This window comes from Gymnoscopelus microlampas (genome assembly GCF_963454915.1).
Source record: "Gymnoscopelus microlampas genome assembly, chromosome: 2".
Classification (NCBI taxonomy): Eukaryota; Metazoa; Chordata; class Actinopteri; order Myctophiformes; family Myctophidae; genus Gymnoscopelus; species Gymnoscopelus microlampas.
In genome coordinates this window covers 22,521,581-22,542,933 of record NC_139939.1, presented here as the reverse complement: position 1 = coordinate 22,542,933, position 21,353 = coordinate 22,521,581, and the positions used below count along the sequence as shown (strand labels likewise).

The following is a 21,353-nucleotide window of genomic DNA, read 5'->3' as shown; positions in this document are numbered from 1 at the left end:
CAAAAGTAAAATTACTCATTGTGCAGAATGTCCCATTTCACAAGTTCAAATTGCATGAAAAATCTTCTGAAAATAGAAGCGAAAATATCTGCTACAATATCTAATACAATATCTGCTGTATTTGAGGTATTATTATTTTGGTGGTTTAGTCTTTGAGGGCCACAGCCACTTGTCATTTAACAAAGGATTGTGTCACTGTCAACATATATAGTGTACAACTGACCTACATAATGTTAGTAGGGTGTTCTTTCAGATTAGCACCATCACATATATGATATTATCACATCTAGTTGTCAGATTCGGAGAGGAACTGAGATGTTTCATATTTGTGGCCCATTATATTAATAACATGCTTCTCAGAATGGCTGGCTGTGCGTTGATGAAAACCAAGATGAGCACCTTTTACTTTACATGACAAACGCATCAAAAACAGTCAAACTGAACATGACTCTGATTAATCGAATTTCGACCTTGACTGGAAATTGGGCTTTTCAAACTTTGATCACTGGCGCCATCTAGAGGAGAAAATACGGAGACATTTTACAGAATTTTGCTCGCAGACCTTTGATCCACTGTCTTGGACAGGGGTCTTTAACGTTTTTCAGGCCAAGGACCACCTAGCTGAGAGAGAGATGAAGCAGGGACCCCCACTACATATTGCATACAAAGATACAATTGTGTTGCAGATTAAACCTTTTCATAGATTCATTCATATTCGACTTGTTTGACAGCACTATCAATGTGTAGCATTGAGTTGGATTCATGTTAATGTGTATTTTAGACAGGTAACCACTTATATCCTTAAAACTTGTACTTGGTCTGCTCTTCATTCCCTCTACACCAAATCTTTTCCCCAAAAATAGACAATCTGCAGGCTCACAACACCTCGCAGTGCGAGGCGTTGTGGATAATGTTCCCTTCAGAATAGGGATAATAGGGTTCAAGTGGCTAATGTAAAAAAAAGATTTTATCACAGAAAGATCCCTGTAGTAACTCTGAGGACCCCCTGTTGAAGACCCCTGATTAAGGACAATTTCTTTAAAGTAAAATAATATACTATGCTATGCAACTGGATGTTTGGCTGAAACACATTACACCTGTGATAAAATAAACATATATTCTTTATTTTACAATGTGTTTTGTACAGGGTATTGTTTGCTGAAAAATGTACAAAGCAGACCTTAAATATTCTAGGATTTCGTTCCATCTATTGACTGACAGGAAAATGTCCCTTTCAAAACTGAGGCAAATTTTACAAACGTTCAAAATTAGCATTCACAAGCATTCCTAGTAGTTACAACACATGCTAGTTAGCAAGAAACACAACACCAGTTGATTTCAGTATAAACTGTGTCAGTTTAGGTGTAAAAGAAAAAAGGACCAGAACAAATAAATAAAAAAACTGAGCTTTTAAATTCTGTACAAGACTTCTTAGAATATCAATGTACAAAATTTCACTTAAAAAACCTTGTAGCTTAAATCGCTGTTACAAATACATTTCTTTAAGCAGATTTTATTTTTTATTTATTCCAATATCTGAATACTAATGCATAAACACGTGCAAATCACTTCTGTTTGTGAAGTTTGGCGCAGAAAACCCAATGTCAAGTGAAAACTTAAGGGGATGTTTCAATTATTCAATAAGTAGTGTTTTTCCATTTTATCTTTTTAAACACATTCAGCAACACAGCGTCTTGAATCACTTGTCTAAATGCTACAGTATTCCCTTTCCACAAACCACACTTAAAACCTGTCCCTGCACTCTCTTGGCACTTCATACAAATATAAAATGGCCCCTGATGGACTTACAAGAGGTGTCATGCTTGTGACATTTGTTAAACATATCCAAAAGTGTCAGATCTAATTACTCTACAAGTGACTATGGGAGAAGGCATACAATTATGCTTTTAAGAACTGAGGCCATGGTCTTCTTCACAGATGTTTTTGTTTTGTTTTTAGAAATCATAAACTATAAGCTTCATCTTGTGGCTGCCTGGGCCACTTGGCTTATAACTAAATATGGAATAGCTGTGCTACAAGTTCATTTCCAACTCAAGCACCTTGAGTGAATATATTGATGATAATAATAATCATGCTCACAGGCATGATAATGGCACTTTGCACTTCACTCCCTTAAACTGACAAATGTTAAGTTTGTCCTGTATCCCATTTCCGTATTTAAACAGAATATATTTTTGAATTTGTTTTCTGCCCCGTTAGATTTGTTTTTTCTGCACAAATTGAATAGAAAAAAAGCCCCCGGCTATTCCATGGGCAGCCCACGTCTAGTCCAATGAATAGCCATTTCTTGAATTCAGCCCTTCTCTCCCATTGGTCAAAGCAGAGATGTTGGTCCAATCAGGAAAATGCAAGACACTAAACACACCGATGGTTTGATCAAAGTCCTGTCTAACTTTATGGAAAACAATTCACCGACTACAAATGAATCAAAGTCCAGAATTTAGAATCAAAAATAGATAGCTCTTGTTATCTTAAGCCCCTCACTCAAATCAACTGACTGTTGGAAAAAGATAGAGGCAGCCACGGGTGTTTCTACACAGCTGGGAGGAGCCATTTTTCACGGAAGACTAAAGAGAGTGCTCAGAGTGTGGGGCAGTCAGGCTCAGGTGTCCTTGCTGAAAGGTCCGTTGTGTCGTTGGATGTGGTGAGAGTTGAAACCGGAACTGCCTGAGTGATACCCTGGCGATGACGCACCACACTCCCTCTCAGACTTCTGAGACTGAGACAGTTCCTTCTGGCAAGGTTCCATGGTGACAGCCACACCTACACCACTTCGCCCCGATGTCATACGAGTCACCTCCGACCACGTGTCTGTCTCTGGATCATAACATTCCACGCTATCCAGGAAATTGTTGCCATCATAGCCCCCTGTTTACACACAACAGATGTGGTGTTTGTTAAATTCCGAACTGTATTTCTGACGGTTTAACCATAGAACACGCTAAAGAAGCACAACACTAAAGAAGCAGAACAGCACAATGCACAACAGGCATTTTATATTACTGTGGGTTTATTTACTTTCTCATTATTGATGATAAAGAATGTGTTTTTTGGTTAACAGGGCCATTTAACAATGTGAATATCATATTCCATGTATTGTTTTTTTTAGATAATGCTTGAATACAGAATGTATACAGAATATGTGATTCTTTTTTTGTTAAATAGCTTCATATTCTGATAGAAATCATTAAAGAGTTTGTTCAGTAATGGTTTATGGTTCTGCCCAATTCTCCAGCCTTTGGCAAACAGGAATAAAAATGTCCCAGTCGGGAATCGGGATACCAATTTCATCCGATCAGGACAGAACATTCATACAGGACAAACAAGTGAAATGGGAAGTTATGAAACAAACAAACACAATTTGAACGCTATAAAATTGAAGCTGATAATTGGGTTCTCTCTCCTGATTGAATGAAATTGGTGACTCACCTGAACATATATTTTCTGTTTACTAAAGATCTGGAGAGATGGGAAGCAACCCCTGTAACTGAACAAACACTCTATAACAATGATTACTATCAGAATATAGAGCGATTACTATCAGAATATAGAGCTTTAATGTTTTAACAAAATAACTTTTTGTTTTAACCATTTAACATTATTTCAAGCATCGCTGAACACCACAGAGAATAGGCATATTCTTTTGAGGTGCTGTCAAAATCACAGGGTTGTTCACTATGTAAATAGAGTATGCTATGGAGAGGTGTTAGATCATTCAGATGAGCAAACAGTTGGATTGGGTGTTGCTGTCTTACAGTAAGTGTGTGCCAAGGGTTGGTGGAGTCTCTGTCAGTTTCTAATTTTAATGAAGGTCTAGGTATGTAAGGAATAAACATGCTATTTGCAGTTAGGAAAGCGTGACTCTTTCTTTGGCACACGCTCCAGATACGCACCCAGCACGTAGATACGCCCATGGTGTGTGGTGACTCCCAGAGCACTGCGTCTGTGCCTCATGGAGGCAGCAAAGCTCCAAGTATCAGTCTCACTCTCCACATCGTAGCGCTCCACTGTGTTTAGCTGGTTGGTTCCGTCGTAGCCCCCCATCACATAGATGCGACTCCCCAGAGCACACACTCCTAGATGCAGAGGAGTGGTCAAGGGTCACTTGACTCAACTGTGAATTATCATCTTATAAACAGTGAATCGCTGTGAATGGCCGTAGACTACAACTATGTATCAGTAATGTTAATATTTAAAAAGATGAGGAGTACTTTATTTCATTTCACGAGAGAGGTTTGTCACTTCTATGGCTGTTAATGTGTCTACTAGGAAAGATAAATCTATGGATGATTAAATTAATAAAACATTATGGGGATGACCTTTTTTTTCATTCCGACAGTAAAAAAGATGAATGGAAAAGTAAAGTGGATGAAGCTTCACTTAAAGCGGTTTCCATGTTCTCCATGTGTAAAAATGATTAGTGTATCTCCCCTTCAGAGTTACAATCATACCTTCCTCGTTATTTCCAGAAACATTCTAATAAATCGATAAATGGAAGCCGTCCATCCACAAATCTTTACTTGACATAGCCAATCATGACTGGCATAAATTTGTACAAAATCAAAATGTGTTAACGTTCAAATCCTTCTGAAAGCTTCTGAGAAAAAAATGCAGATCTACAAGCTCACAATGTGTCTCATTTCAACACATTGTGAGCTTGTAGAAATTCATTTGTAGGCTATTTTCTGTATTATTATTTTTTACATTTGTGAACAAAACAAGAAAAAAAAAAGTCCCCCCAAACCAATTATCTTATTTTTATTTGTATTTTTTAAATATGTTTTGGTGCTTTTTATGCCTTTATTGATAGGATGAATGCTTCACAAGCATGTGTAGATACTGTTATAGGATTAAAGGGCTTTTCACACAGCAAGCGACTGATATGCCTAGTAATTCATTTTCAATGAGAGGCGAGCGGTCAGGTAGTCCTGCCCTCCTATCTATTATGAGTCATGCTAGGCGGGCATGTGTGGGATTGGGTCGTTGTAGGGAGGAAGGGTCAGCTTGCTACAGGTCTAGCCAAGTAGAGAGAGATGGGGAGTAAAACGCAGAGAAGGCAGTCGGGATCGGGACTCGAACCCGCGACGCGCTGTCAGGCAATATTGAGCCTAGGTGCCCGGACCGCTACGCCAGTGGTCCGGGCCATCAATTATCTTATTAAAATCAATTAGCTTGATAAGTTTAACTGTTGCACCCCTACTGTATTTCTGATGGTTCCTCACCTGCGCCAGAGCGGACCGTGTTCATGGCAGCCATGGTCTTCCACTCGTCCTTCTCAGGGTTGTAGGACTCAGATGAGCTAAGGCGGTGGGTCCCATCAAACCCCCCCACAGCGTAGAGGAGCCGATTAATGACAGCCACCCCCACACCGATACGTCGTGTCAACATCGGGGCTACCAGACTCCACTGGTCTCTGTCTGGGTCATACCTGAGGAGGAGCAAGGGAAATTCAAAACTGTTAGCATCCATTTTCAACAGGATTCACTATTTTTCCACTACACACTAAAAATATAACTCTGAAAGTGTAAAATTGCGGGTAGGGTCTCTAGGACAATCCATTGAAGTGGGACAAATATATAGCACACCTTAGGTGTGTAAGTTAATGTTCTGACATACATTACACATTCACTACCCTGTTTTATTATCCATTAATAGCGTCTTGTTAGTGGCTCAGTCTAATAAATGCACTTTAACTGGTAAAGACGCTCTAGGAACATTCCTCTTCCCAAGCCCTGGGTGCCTCAAGTAGAAAATAGTTCAACTTTTAGAGAGACCACCCAATCAAAATCAAGGCCACAATGTTGAATCTAACACCCTCCCCTCCCTTCCCCTATGTCAACACACTGTGTGAGAAGTGTGAGGTTAATCCTAGCTGTGTCTGACAAACATTCCGGTCATTTGTGACCTGAATTTGAAGGCTTAACAGAACCGTGAGAAGTCCATGTTTACCGTTATTTCGTCCAGGCTATTTGTGCTTCTGCACAACTAGCCTAACCAGAATAGCAGAATGCGCTCGGGTGCCGCAGTGGTAAAGTACCTGCCTATCACTGCAGAGTCTAGGGGTTCGAACTTCGAATCCCTCACAGTGCATCGGGATTTGTCGGGCGTCTATACCAGGGGTTTTCAACTGATTATGAACCAGGGACCACCTGAGGACCACTGTTGTGTTGGGAGGGGTGATATGGGGGGAAAGCTTGAAATTAAATAATGACTGTTAAGGGCTTAATTTAATTTGTTAATTCGAGGTGAATTAAATCAAGCTCTTAGCAGTTATTATTTAACTGAGATATGCTAGTGGTCCAGAGCTCAAAAACTCATGTTAACTTATTAATTGCAACTTATGTATGAGCAAGCCGACACATTTCCTAATAATGGTGACTCAATCAGGCAATCCGGTACAGTTTCCAACTCAATCCCTTCAGATTCTAACTCCCATTTCTGTGGAAGTTCTTGACAGTTCTTGACATCCGACTTCCCCGTAACTGACAACATTGATGCGTCATCATACATCATACTGTTTCTCAACTAGTGGTCGATAAAATAGAATAAAATACAAATCTTCACTTTTCTACATAACTAAATGCATGGTCAGGGACCACATGCAATACCTTCACGGACCACCAGTGGTCCACAGACCACCAGTTGAAAACCCATGGTCTATACGAACACAATTGGCCATGTCCGGGAGAGGGACGCCGGGGGAGGAGGGTGATATTTGTCACTGGACATACTCCTAAGGGCTGTGGCAGCACCTGTCAGCACTAGGGAATGTTGGGCGGGAGGAGTAGGACGGAGGCTCTATGTCCTCCCAGTAGGGGCTACTGACTGGCTAGTCAGTAGGATACAACAGCAGTTAACAACACAAACAAATATGTGCGGAGAGGAATTAAAAATTGGGGAGACAAAAGGCAAAATAAATAAATAACGCTTTCTGTGACTCTCATTATTGTTTGTGGACTGACCAAGAGTCAGGGTCACGGATCAAAACCTTAAATTATTTGTGTCTCTGAAGACAAAACATAACTGTGTGATTACTTTTCTAGTAATTCTGTCACATTTATTTAGAGCAAATATTTCTGCTGATGCAAAAAATAATGTTTTCCTTGAGAGGAAATTCCAATGCAGTGCAAACTTAACGTGGGAATTTCATGGGGCAATTCAGCACTCAGTAAACTAATACAAATAAACGACAATAAAAACAACAAGAATTAGGCTACCCAATCCCTCTCATTAATCCTTTAATATCCACAAAATACACTGTGTAGTGTAGGGCACCTTGGTGCCTCAGCCATTAAGAATGCTAATCATGGAACTGAATTGTGTTGCATGAAATCCATTCCACACCTCTGCTCTTGCTTTCCTGTCAAATTTCACTGTCTTAACCACATGAATAATAAATAAAACCCAGCCAAAACGATCTTAATAAATGAATTAAAACAACAATGCCACTAAGTGCTTTAAGCAATCTAGGTCTAGGCCTAATACATACCGGTACTAAACCCATTTAGACCTGGAACACCAATATGTAACTATACCTAATAATCCGGGAACCCATGGCATGTGGTGTAGTTGTTGCTGAATACAGTATATAGCAAGATATATATACAGTACCAAGACTTCTTTCATTTCTCTATATTATTTTTTTCCCCAGAAAACTTAGGTCAGGATTTAGAAGCCATTTTTAGAAGGCGTTTTTAGAATCAGCCTCAGGTCTAAATGAGTTAATGTACAGTATATACGCAAACAGCTCGGCCCATGTGGTGCACACGCACCGCCCGATTGTACATACTCAACATGCATTCTAATGTCACTGTGGAGGTCATTTAGAAACTATATTCCACTATATTGTGAAAGATAATATAGTGTGCTAATTTAGAAACAACATGGTGCTCACGTGGAACAGGGGTAAAGCACAGTCTAGGGGTTCGAATCCACTGCGGTGCATCCCACTTGGCCAAGTGCAAGTATAATATGAACACCATTGGCCGTGCTCAGGGGAGGCATGCTGTGCAGCGAATGTGATCTATGTCGCTGCACTAGCAAATCCTACAGGCTGGGGCGGTGCCCGTCAGTGAGGGGTGTTGAACAGGAGGAGTATGATGGAGGTGCTATGTCCTCCAGGGGCTCCTCACTGTCAGACAATATTGTTTTTTAAAAGAACACATGGTTCTCTATAACCTCATTCCGAATTTTCCGTGCGGCAAGTGGCTGCGGCGGTGCGTTTTTTTTTCCAATCAAACCCAGTTCGATTTGTGCGTCTTTTCGCATGCGGTAAAAACTGATTGACCATTCGCACCCTGTCTGCAAAGGACTTTACAGTAGGTACGTGTTTCGGCTTAACAGAACCCAGTGTGCAGCACATAAAAAGCAATTCACTTACCGCTCCACGCTATTGTGATGAATACACCCATGCGACCCTCCCACAGCATAGATCATCCCATCGATGACGCCGACCCCAATACGGTTCCTTGGCACGCTCATTGGTGCACACGGCAACCAGCAGTTGTTCATAGGATTGTAGCAGTCCAATGTATTAGAGTCCATGTTACCATCAGGCGCATTGTTCCTCCCCCCGACTGCATAGAAGAGCCCACTGATCACACAGGCAGCCAGGCCACTCCGGGGTACTTGCAGGTCAGCTAGCCTCAGCCAGGCTCCTGTGCAGGGGTTATAGGCCTCCAGGTAGCTGAGAGACTGGCGGAAGTAGCCCCCTGCTGTGTAGATGAGCTGCGGCACCTTGGGCGTTCGGCAGGAGTTGAGCTTGGTGGGCTTGTGGAGGGTGAGGTCCTGGAAGATCTGTGCCAGATAGTCCTTACATTGGGGGTCCCAGTCTAGAGACTGAAGCTGAGCCTGCAGGAAGTTGGGGGTGAGGGAATGGCAGCGAACAGCCTGAAGTAAGGCCTGGACATAAGGCCTCCGGTTCTCCCGGTCGTAGCGCACCCAGGCCACGCATGCCTGGAAGACCTCAGACTCACAGCGTACGTTGAGCTCATCACGGCTGATGAGGGTCACCAGCTGGCAGTGGGACAAGTTGAAGAACTCCTCTTGTGTTGCCACCTGAAGGAAGAAGGAGGGGAGAACTTTATACACACACATACACAGTAGATCTTCGTCTTGATGTGACTACTTTTGTCAAAATTATGTGCAATGTTGATACCTTGATATTTAATATTAAGGTAATATATAATATATAATATATAAAATGATACCTTATAATATTATAATATATAATATTATACCTTTAATATCAACATTGCACATACAGAGAAGCACAGACGACAAAGCTGGAAAGTTAGCTGGTGAGAGACAACTTTTAACCCTGGCGTTTATAATTAGATATTGTAATAGTAATCCATTTTCCTCAATTCCATTCAGCCAGTATCATAGGATACTATTCTCAATTCTAAACATGCATTTGTTTGGGAGGCAAAATGCTAAATGTTTGAGAAAATGTTTTGCACATCAATTAAATATAAGCCTGTAAAGCCCTTTGAGACTGTAAGTGATCAAGGCTAAACAAATAAAACTGAATTGAATCAATGAAGCTATATTTAAATGTAAAGACTCACTCTTATCCTTTGTCACAGTTCCTGACTACCACTGAAGTTATGCAGACTTGGAGCACAGGTAAACCCACATTTTACTCACTCTGTGACTCACTGCACATATTTGACTATCACATTCACCACACAGAGGCACAGAGCGATTGTTTGCAAAGTTTTGAAGCGGAAAAGTTGGCCTACAGAAACCACGATGGAACTGTATTTGCTTACGCCACATTTCCCACAGACATAAGAGACCTGGCATGAATCTGACTCAAAGTGTTCAAAGAGTCACTTTGTGCTCTTCTTAATTTACAAAGATGCCAGTTATGAGCTGGCAGATGGATTAAGCTTTACAATGTGTGACTAACTTAGCACTGGAAGAAAAAGATAATATATTGGGTTAACCCATATCAGTTTTAGATTAGACGAGCCATATCATTTCTGTTAAAACTATAACCTTGTGATTAAATAAATTATATAATGGTCCTCAATTCGGGTGAAAGCAGCCTGTTGTTCAAGACACACTGACTAGGGCAGGTCAAAAAACAGTACGGAAATGGTCAATTACAGTACAACCTAATTCTGGCAGTAAAGGCAAGCCAAACATGTGCCAATAATTAAAAAAAGTTGAAGAATGAAAGAGTTGGTCCGAAACGTTGGTTTCGGACAAACTAAGCTGCCTTCTTCACCCTGAAGAAGGCAGCTTAGTCTGTCCAAAACGTTGGCGTGTTTTTAAGTCTGTGTCAAAAATAACCTTTTGGCATCGGCTGCTACGAGTGTACGGCAACTCTTTTATTCTTGTTTATTTCGTTGGCTGGCACCTCGCAAGGACTGGTGTGAGTTGCACACTTAGTAACAATAATCCAAAAATCAACATCAGGCAGAGAGGACAGCTTTTAATTTCACATGGACACATTGTTTATCTGCAACTTTATGCATACTTCCTATACTAGACATAAGACATAACACTAAGTTTCATGTACTGCTCATGAGACCTGATCCTTTGATATTGCCTTAATACACAGCTTTGTTGAATACTCGTTTCTGATCTCTGAGTCAATCATACTATTCTGTGGTCTGTTATTTCCTGATATTACCGCTGTTCTCAATAACAGTTCTGCCTCTGTTTACGTTGCTATAGAAGCGGAAGCTTGTGAATCATTCAAAAAATGTTCAAATCAATATTCCATGGCAAATGTTAATTTTGTTCATACTGTAAGCAGCCATATGATGAGCGGCATAATGTGCATTCACAGTGAGGTGGTCATTATTGGACAGGACAAAGCAGTACCCCTGCTAAGTGCTGGTCCTGCATCACCCTTTCTGGGTTAATTGTCCAATAATGGCCGGCTGTATAAACATTATTCCTTACTTGATTGACATAACAAATGCGGTTAATGATCGTAGAAGGTCCACTGGACCGAGCATCAATATCTCTGCTTATAGCATACAGTATGGCATACCTGGCTGAAGTTCATGTAGATATATTCACGGGCCTTCTGGTGGAGCTCAGTGCAACTGATCTGCTCCGCGAAGTTGGCTATGCCGATGGCATTGCTGGGATCCAGCTGCTGCACCAGGAAGTCACAACAGGCCCTCACCACGCTGTCGATCTGGTACATCACTGCCCCATTCATCACATGGATCACACACTTCTCCCCCACAGATATGCTTGCTGTGTAGGCAAACTCTATCAGTCTGTCCATGACCTAAATCGACCCGAGCATCGGGGACACAGAGAAGAGGGTAGGATACAAGGAGAGATGGAATGAAGGAGGATTGGTGTAAGGACAGGAGGGATGGGTGTGCAAGGGTAAAAGAGAAGATGAAAACAACTTTTATTCGAAAACATCATTGCAAAACAGTATGAATTATGATGCTTTTGACAGATTAAAGAGGACCGCTCCCTGTAACAGGTTTTCAGATATCATATCATCATACACTCTAAAATCAAACAATAAAAAGTTACTATTACTTCAACCAATATACGGACATAATTAAGATACAAAGAGGAAAAGAATGAAGAGAAGAGAGGAAGAAAAATAGAGGTAAGAAGAGTTACAGGAAGAAAATTGAAAGTGTGAAATTGAATTGGTTAATTTGGCCTGATTACATTTTGCTACTGTATTTGTCTTTAGACGTGCAGAAATGAACAGGCTAGAGGTTGTCAAAGCCGAGTTCTGTCTGTAATGAGAGAAAGTCAAGCTTATCAGTAGCAGCTGTGTTGTAATCACAAACTGGTTAACATACTGTACACTATGGCGCTGACACTGGGTCTGTATATGGATTTGGATACGTATAACACCTTGTACAGCATTTATTATCATCCATCATGCCTCCTCCTGTTACATTGGACCCCAGCATGACTACTAACCTACATTATACACTACTTTCTCAATATTTAAGCTTTGTCTTTTGTTTCCTGTGTAGTAGTCTACGGTGGTTTATGAATGCATGCTCTGCAAAGTAATATTGCACTCTTGAGCAAGCTCATCTCTTGTGCTGCGTGTGCATGTGTATGTGCTTGGCAGCCACCCAGGATGCCAGAGAAAATACATGCTGTACCATTCACAAACTCTTGATAATGAGGTCATGCTGATATTCAAGCTCCTTTGATCATGCCTGTGATAATGCCATTTTCAGGTCTCTGCTGTGGGTCAGCTGGCAGTGGCAAGTAATGTTTGTTTTGGATTATAATGGGGAAAAAGGGACAGCCTGTATCAAATGACTGTATGTAATAAATTGTGTGTCTCTTCCCTACAGTAGCAGCCTGAAACCCTCAAAAGTAATGTAATGGACTCTCAATGGATTGGGGATAAATTAATTGATTCTGCTGGTTTACTATAGCAACAAGATGAGAATAGACTCAAATTAGTTTAGTTACTATCTATTACAAGTGAGATATGATATATGGGAATACAATACATGGATATTAAGGTGGACACCAATTCAATTCCAGATCGCAACCCATGATATCACTTGTTATACCCAGCCCACATGTCCCCTTCTTTTCATGCGAAACCATACAATTAAGTGTGACACCGATAATCCATTAAGACCGGGAACGCATCTGTATCATTTTAAGATTTCTTTGGGCTATTCAAAAATAGCAGATATACAAGCTTGGTACGAGCTTGTAGATCTGCTATTTTTGGAAAAATCGTGAAAATGTGTGAAAATCTTTGAATATATATATTTTCTAAAGCGAACATTTGTAACTCAAATCTTTGCTGCTTCTGGGGGGGGGTCCCTGGAACAAAATATTTTGAGACGGGGGTCGGCCGGCGGCCAAATACAAATCATTTTGGATGGTCCTTGACATGAAAAACTACTCATATAGTTTTTCAGAAAACTGTTAAGGATTTAGAAGACATTTGTAGAATCGGCCTCAGGTCTTAATGGGTTAAAAAACTATGCACGGCACGAAAGATCTCACAATCTCACTCACCCTGGGGTGAATCCCCTCGATGGGCACCACCTCCATACCACACTCCTTCAGGCCGTTGGTAAACATGGCTCTGAAGACTGGGGATGATGAGGCCAGCACCACCTTGTGGGCCACGAAGTCCACCGCCTCCAGATCGTTGTAGCACACACGAAGCGTGACATCGCAGAGCTGTCGTTCCAGTCGCAGCTCGTTCATGATGGCGAAGGCGGCCGCTGTGTGGCTTTCCAGGGTGTAGCTGAAGACGCGGTGTCCGTTGCGCGTCGACGGCGTAACCAACGCCTTGCATTCTGTCATGCACTTAGTCATTTCCTACCCCGTCTCCTCCCCCCCTTGTCCCTTTATTCAAGAACAGTAGGCTGTGCTACGGGCCATCCTTGCGCCACTGGAGGTCGTGGGTAAAATAAAAGGAATATATGAATCTGAAACAAAGTAGTGAGGGTTTTGTGAAAGGTTCGGGGTCTTTTCCTCCGAGTATGCTTGGTTCTCTGTTGCTGTAGAGAATAGTGCAAATTTTGTTTATGGATACGTGTCCTTCTTTCCCGCTTAATCCATGAGTTCAGCCATAGTGATCAGTAGGGAACAACTAGACTCTTGTGTGCTAACTGCCGCCCATGGCTATTTGTGCTGTCCAACAGTTCCAAAATGATTTATTGCATCAATAGCATCCAAGTCCTGGGTTCCTCTGGTTCTGTCCAAGCGTAAACTTTGTTCCTAGTATAATTTACAGATTCAGGCAGGGGTGGACTGAGAAACGATTTATGGCAAGACGAGGTCCAGTAAGAATCAAGGAAAACATTGGCCTGACGTTTTAGTGTAACTGTTTGTGTTGGCAACACAAGTATTTTCTCACTGCCGAGGGGGATGTCGACACTGTCCAACCATTCCCTAGAACAGTCTGAGCAAACAGGAGTCTATTCAAACATCTACACCATGTGTTTCCAAAATTGCTGATTAGCCAACTTCAGCATGGCAGGAATTGCAAAATTCAATAACTATACTCATTACACACTCACACAAAACGGTATTTTAAGTTGCCTCTGAGAAATGACAGTTAGATCAAGCTTGCATATTGATTTTCTACTCCCAGGAGGAATAAATCAAATCTAAGTTGATTCACACCCTTGATAATGAAGCTAATAATTAAAGCTGCCCTTGTACGGCTTGACTTCTGCCAGAGCTCCGGGGACAGATACCAAAGACTGGGCAATGGAAAGCTTGTCAACTGTAAGAAAAAGAAGAGGGTCTACTGCCAAAAATGTCATCAGTGCTGCTTGAAGTTCACAGGAACGGGGGGTGTGTTGTTCACTGGATTACCCAGGAGAGGCCTTCCTAGAGGTTGGCCAGCTAAGGAATCCGTTTGCGTCGCTGTGTTTACTGGGAAGCTGTTGGTTCAGCTGACAGCTGGAGAGGAAAAAGACAAGAGAGTTTATGTTTAGATACAGAACTCTGCTCCGTTATGTTTTATTTGTAGTGACACAAATGTAGCTTCATAAATGTTTTTCTATGAGGTTATTGACTATTTTATATATTTACACATCTGCAGAGTGCTAAAATCATGATGGAATCTTGCACACTGCAAATAAATCATAAGGGAGGCAAGTGACTCAGCTGAAGTAACTATGCAACAGTCTTATGTGATGGTGAACATGCACTGCTGTTCACGCCCATGGTGTGGACTTCCTTCTAAAGTACAGTAGGGTCAAAGTTTTATCCTAGTCATTGTGATCATGTTCAAGTCCCGGGCATCATGACTCACATCCAGACACATCCTTGTATTATTTTATCATGTGCCTCTGATAAGACTCTTCATGTGTCAAGTGTCTGTTTTTAAAGGTGTTTTAAGTGTTTTTATAAGAATGTCTGTCAGTGTTGACCAAAAACAAAGAATTTTGTGCAAGTGCACATACTTCTTTTCGTTGGTTAGCAGACACTTCTCTTAAGTATAAAACAGCCATGACCACTTAAAACTTTGCGTTTGGCTATTTTTAGAATGTTTCGAAAAATCGTGAAAGATTTCACCAGGGTTAATGTGTGTTGTTAAGGGCTGAGTTTTATAGTGTAGAAAGGATCTGATAGAATTGCTTGGAGAGTAATTGGTGCTATCAGTCTCAATCTCTGAGTCCTTGATGTGGGAGAGAAGTCTGACAAACTATTGTTTACACAGGCCCGCCATCTCGGATCAATCTATGAGGCCTGTTTGTTATGGAGCATAGCAATGAAAGCACTAATCGAGGATCCTGTACTGGGTCCGCCAAACATAGCGTGCATAGGTTTCCCCTTTTAAATCCTTTAAATATACGAGGCTGTGCAGGGGTACACGTGAGTGTGGAGTTTGTTTGTGGACAAGCCTGTGGAAGCCTTCTTGAATGTCTCCAGAGTGACATAAGGGAATGTAGGGAGTGTGAAGGGGATAGCAGAGGAGTGACGCACATTACTGGGGAAGATGGAGTGACTTAAATTAGGCCTGATTTTCGCTGGCCAGCGTGACTGAGTGTTTTATTTGCCCCGTCTTGTGACCAATCCAGTTTCCCTCGTAAAGGAGGGAAGAGGTGTGCTCTGCACTAGCATAACTATTTAGACTGGTTGCAAAAAGTATGCAGGAAACTGTTCTACCATAATATAGCAAAATACAATAACAAATTATTCAAATTAATCTATAATCTCTTTAGCTGCACTCTGTAAATCAGAATTCTGTTAGTTGAAGACTTTCAGGGAACAATTGAAGTAGAAAACTCAACAAGTTCGGGATTGGCTTCTTGGAAAACAGTACTTGTTTTTCAGACACAGTTCTTTCTTGCATTCTCTTAAAGAAACAAACAAAATGTGGAAAAAGAAAAAGAAAAAAAGAAAAGATATGTGTTGTAGTAAATGTGAGGTGAACAAGTTACAAAACTAATTTACACAATGATCTGTAGGACTTCCAAAACAAAAGGTAGAGCAGATACTCTTCCAGATATACCACTTATTTCCAGAATATTAATTCTCTTTACAATGACTGACAAGAGAGAACAGTCACCAGCCTCTGGCCTTCTGTATTGTGCTCACTGGCCAGAGATAGTCAGAGTTACTCAGCAGTAATGATGTTGCAGATGTTCCAAGTTATATAACAAAACACCTTAAGTTATGCACATACAGTAATCATTACCTGCAAGGGGCGATAAGAGCATAGAGCATAGATTGGCCAGGTTATATGGCTTTGCCCATTCTACTGTAAGTCATTGTGCCCTGGGGCTGGGCAATATGGACAATTTGACATTTGACATCAAAAATATGATATAAACAAAAATAGCTGATATACAGGTTCACAACGCTTCACAATGCATCCCAATCCAATACATTGTGAGCTAGATTGCCCGTTTTAGCTATTTTTGAAAACATAAGACAATTTTATTAAGTATTAAATAGTGATTAAACCAGGAAGAAACAACACTGTATACTTTATCACTATATTAATGTGCAATATAAAAAAATCCAGACGATATCTAGTCTCATATCACGATATTGATATAATATCAATTGTTATACTGCCACGTGCCCATATTGTGCCCTACCCTTAAATCAGTTAAAGTGAAGTGAAACCAAAGGTAACTGATGTCTAGAATATTCTCAAGGATAATAAAGTCAAATCTGTAAATGCTATGAGCCACATGACATTGCAATGTGTCTGAGTGAGTAAACAAAATAGTTTCAGGAGAGGAAAGGTTGCTCAACTTTGAGATGCAGGATGCACACAGTGGTGGAATAAGTACTCAGATGTTTTACTTAAGTAAACGTATCAATACTGCAATGTAGAACTTATAAGTAAAAGTCCGGAATTCAAAATGTACTTGAGTAAAAGTGCAAAAGTATCAATATATAGGTAAAAGTAGACAATACTCATTATGCAGAATGTCCCTTTTCACAAGTTTTCAAATGTATAAAAATCTTTTGAAAATAGCAGATCTACAAGCTCACAATGCATCGTTGTGAGCTTGTAGATCAGCTATTTTCAAATGGCCAAAATGTATATAGGGCTGAAGTGGGTAATGTATGTATTGTATTGTAATAATAATCAAAATCTTCAAAGTAACTAGTAAGTAAAGTTTTCAAATAATTGTAATGGCGTAAAAGTATAATATTTGCCTCCTAGATGTAGTGGAGTAGAAGTAAAAGTACAGAAAATTGGAAATACTCCAGTAAAGCAAAAACTTAAGTACAGTACTTGAGTCAATGTACTTAAGTTACTTTACACCACTGGATGGGATGACTCCCTGTCCTGGCAGACAGACAGGCCTTTAGAATCCCCGGGCTAAAGTTGATGTCAGTTCATATTTTCCACTATTAAGAAGAAGCATTGTTTAGTTTTATAGTGTGACATAAATCTACTATTTGCTCTCGTAGCGTTTTCAAATAAACAGTCTAACCCAAAACCACTTATAAATTGCACAACAGTATAAATAGGAGCCAAACATTCATGCACTTCTAATGATTAAACAGATCACTATAGTTTACATTTAACTAACCGTTAATCCAGTTGAATAAATACCCCTGTGAATAAAGTGAAGCAAGATTACGAGACCAAATGGCATGTGATTTAAGATGGGCTTAATAGCGCAATACATGCTATGATATCTAGTGGTGGAAAGTAATTAAGTACATTTACTTAACTGTACTTAAGTACAGTTTTGAGGTATTTGTACTTTACTTGGGTATTTCCAATTTCCAATACCTTTAGTTCTACTCCACTGCATCTAAGAGAGGCAAATATTGTACTTTTACTCAACTACAATTATTTGACAACTTTAGTTACTAGTTAATTTTCAGATATAAATTATGATATCATGACACATACATTAACTACCTCAGCCCTATTTTATACATAGGGTATTTGAAAATAGCAGATCTACAAGCTCCAGTCCCAACGTGTCGCACCGCAAAGCCTTGTGAGCTCGTAGATCTGCTATTTTCAAACATTCTAGTAGTTTTACTTTTGGTATTTTAAGAATATTGTGATGCCAATAGTAAATACTTATTATTATTAATATGTCTACATGGTATTGCTACCTAAGTGAAACATCTGAATACTTCTTCAACCATATCTAATAACACGCTCCATGGACATTTTGATAATAAAAAAAAAACCTTCATGCTGTGACTCATACAGTATATCGAACTCTTTCGCCAACGTGGACTGTCTCCATAGAACTGCATGTACCAAAACATGACCCAGAAGAATTGAAGTGGAGCCATGCAGGCAGCCGATCCTCACATAAAGACCCAAAGAATAACAAAACAATAAGGATTTCAGTTCAATCTACACCTAAAAAACACTGTCAATCAATCACGACAAAGGATCGTTGGGGTTTCCCCCTTAGAACTGGGTCACGCTTTATACTGTCCAAAATAATGTGAAGCGCTGGTATGTGCACTGATAATATTATTATGACCAAATACAAGTCAAAGTGTCTCGATCAAAAGCCTAATTGTCGTGCAATCAGTGCAATGGTCTGGACTCAATACTGCAGATCAATGAAGAACAAGTTCAATGTTTAGATGATCTGACAGCGATCGAAGCGGGCTCATAATAGACAGTAACGTAATGGTTGGAGTCGATCCTCGAGTAAAAACGCTGCCAGAGGAGCGGGATCTAAATATATTCTTGTTGTTGGTAAACACTCACTCACTCGCGCTAATGTGATTATTAGCCTTTAATCTACGCAAATCGATCAATCGAGGCGTCTTCAATACAGAGAAATCAAGAAAACTCACGTAGTCTTAGTTATTAGGCTAAAATATCCTCCATCGCGGGCTGTCTCTCTCTCTCTCTTTCTCTCTGTCTTTCTGTCTGTCTGTGCGACACATAGGACGGTGTTGCCAGGTTTTGCGAGAGAAACAAGCAACCAGGTCTAGGAAAACAATCCCAAAAGAAGCCACTAGAGCCACATGAGCACTTTATTGGCTATTTTCAAAAAGATCTTGAAAAGAAAAAGTGAAATATTTGGAATCTATTTGAAAGTTTAAACACATTTCAGATGGGGGTCTGCAGAGACATACATTCATTTGGGCGTCCTTGACATGCAAATGTTTGAGAATGGGTTTAAACGATGACTAAACATTTTTTGGAAGCAAGCTCAAATAATTACACTTTAAAAACAAGCCCCCCAAAAAACGCCACCCGCAAGCTTGCCGCTAACCAATATTTACAGCAACTTTACAGAAAAACAAGACCAAAGTCGCTTATAATGAGCGGACATGGCAACCCTGCATAGGAGCGGAGCAAAGCTGTAACTCACCATGACTAAGCATTGTACGAGCCTGCTCTCGCTGTCAAAATAAGAGTCAACCCCGAGGAGGCGGGGATTTGGTCCCACGGCAGTGAACGTGAGCGGAGGGCGTGGAGCTTTTATTGAGAAGGAGTGTTTTCTGAATCAAGGAAAAGAAAGGGCAATCTTTCCTGTGAGCCTTGTGTAGCTTAGTGTCAATCAATTAAATCTGTTAATAATTAGATCAGTTTGTCAAATAATCCATTTAAACCAACAATGCAAATGTGAGGCAGGCTACACCTATCTTACTCTAATGATGTACAGATATATCAGTGGTAGAAAAAGTACTCACTTTGAATTCAATCAATACTGCAATGTAGAAAATACTCTGTTTCAAGTAAAAGTCCGGAATTCAAAATTTACTTGAGTAAAAGTACAAAAGTATTGGTAACAAAATGTACTTAAAGTACCAGAAGTAGAAAATACACATTATGCAGAATGTCCCATTTCATAAGCTTTCAAATGTATACAAATCTTTTGAAAATAGCAGATCTACACAAGCTGACGATGCAATCGGCTATTTTCAAATGGCCGAAATGGGCTGTAGTGGGTAATGTATGCCTTGTAATAATAATCAAAACCTACAAAGTAACCACTAACTGAAGTTTTCAAATAATTATTGTGGAGTAAAAGTACAACATTTGCCTCTGTAAAAGTATAGAAAATTGTCTTGGAAACACTCCAGTAAAGTAAAAAAAAAAAACTCAAAAGTGTACTTCCTACAGTACATGAGTAAATGTACTGAGTTATTACACCACTGAGCACACACGGAGAACACAATCTCAGAAACACATAGTTAGGCTACACATGGAACAGACGTAAAAAAGTGACTCGTTGAAATAACAGCAGCAACAATTAAATCAAATAAAAAACAGTACTTAAATGTAAAGGATAGTATGTGTAGCGTAGCTAGCACATATAAAAAGAGGTAGGCTACACCTCATTAGACAGAAAATATTGTTTTTGAAATTAATGTTAATTTGATTGTATTGCTCACCATCCATTCTCATGTGTGTCCTATGTAAACGTCTCTGTTTGAAGTTATGACTATAACACTACATAGTAGAGTGTGCTGGCTGCTGACAGGTGCTGACACACCAATAGTGTGTGTAATAAGTGGTTCCTCATCATGGGAAAATACTCCATTCATGCACGTACAGTTTTAAACCACAAGGTGACACTATAAGGCAATTGTGAGATGACAAATGAGTCATGTTTTCATTAGAACAGTGGTTCTCAACCACTGGTACGGCGACCACCAGTGGTCCTCCAGGTGGTCCCCAGCTAAATGATGGAGAGTTGGTAACGAAATGGACCCTTATAGATCTTTAACTCTTGAGAGTGTAAAATTGTTTCATTTTACGCTCTCATAGTTAAATTATTGTTAAACGTCTGCATTACTTTCTAATGAAATAATTGTTATTTTGATCAACATGTGCCTGTTATCTCTCCTATGGTACCACATCAATACATACAATAGCATGGAATTGTGGACAAAATTGTATCCAACGATAACAAAATATTCTAAGTCTTGGGTCTGAGAGACTAAAAGATTCATCAAATGGTGATCCGTGGCTCAAATGCCGAATAAATAATGGACCTTGATATGAAAAGGGTTGAAAACCACTGCATTAGAATACAGCATATAGCTAAGGGCTTGATCAGACCAATTCACTGAAAGATTAAAAAAAATACCAGTTCTTATGCCTGACTGAAATTGATGTCATGGCTCACTTGTGATGAATAAGCCATAATATCATGTGACATCTTTGGGAAGTCATTTATTTCCCTTCACATTGAATTGCCCACCTGAGCAGAGATTAAGCTTGCCTCCTATTCCGTTTGATTCCGGAAGAATTAAGTTAGCTTTAATACCACAGGGACATTGAATGGACATTCCTAGACAAGCTCCACTCTGCCTGTCCCCACCTCACCCTCACTACCAAGCAGCAGCTATTCAATCTTTTGCTGTGATGTTGAACCTGAGGAGGAAGGTAGGGGGTGAATTTGCCTCTATGTATTGTAGAAGTTCTTCAC

At 40.1% G+C, this 21,353-nt stretch overlaps 1 protein-coding gene across 2 annotated transcripts; it reads right to left on the bottom strand.

Annotated features, from left to right (window-relative positions):
• Positions 1 to 1,103: 1,103 nt before the first annotated feature.
• Positions 1,104 to 20,331, bottom strand: keap1b (kelch-like ECH-associated protein 1b). 2 transcript variants are annotated; one of them, XM_084047115.1, is made up of 7 exons: positions 20,314 to 20,331; positions 13,015 to 14,415; positions 11,030 to 11,275; positions 8,402 to 9,078; positions 5,244 to 5,449; positions 3,915 to 4,097; positions 1,104 to 2,889 (listed from the first exon to the last, which is right to left on the bottom strand). In XM_084047115.1, the coding sequence occupies exons 2-7, from the start codon at positions 13,318 to 13,320 to the stop codon at positions 2,624 to 2,626; spliced, it is 1,884 nt and encodes a 627-aa protein (XP_083903241.1). In that variant the 5' UTR covers positions 13,321 to 14,415; positions 20,314 to 20,331; the 3' UTR covers positions 1,104 to 2,623. The 2 variants fall into 2 exon arrangements, with proteins under 2 accessions (XP_083903241.1, XP_083903240.1); XM_084047114.1 differs by lacking the exon at positions 20,314 to 20,331 and adding an exon at positions 18,763 to 18,829.
• Positions 20,332 to 21,353: the final 1,022 nt, after the last annotated feature.

Coding starts and splice junctions, on each gene's coding strand:
- keap1b (XM_084047115.1), bottom strand. CDS start 13,320: ATGACTAAGTGCATGACAGAATGCAAGGCGTTGGTTACGCCGTCGACG. Junction 9,079..11,029: donor TCTACATGAACTTCAGCCAG/GTATGCCATACT, acceptor TTCTTCCTTCAG/GTGGCAACACAAGAGGAGTT. Junction 4,098..5,243: donor CACGGTCCGCTCTGGCGCAG/GTGAGGAACCAT, acceptor CTCTGCATCTAG/GAGTGTGTGCTCTGGGGAGT.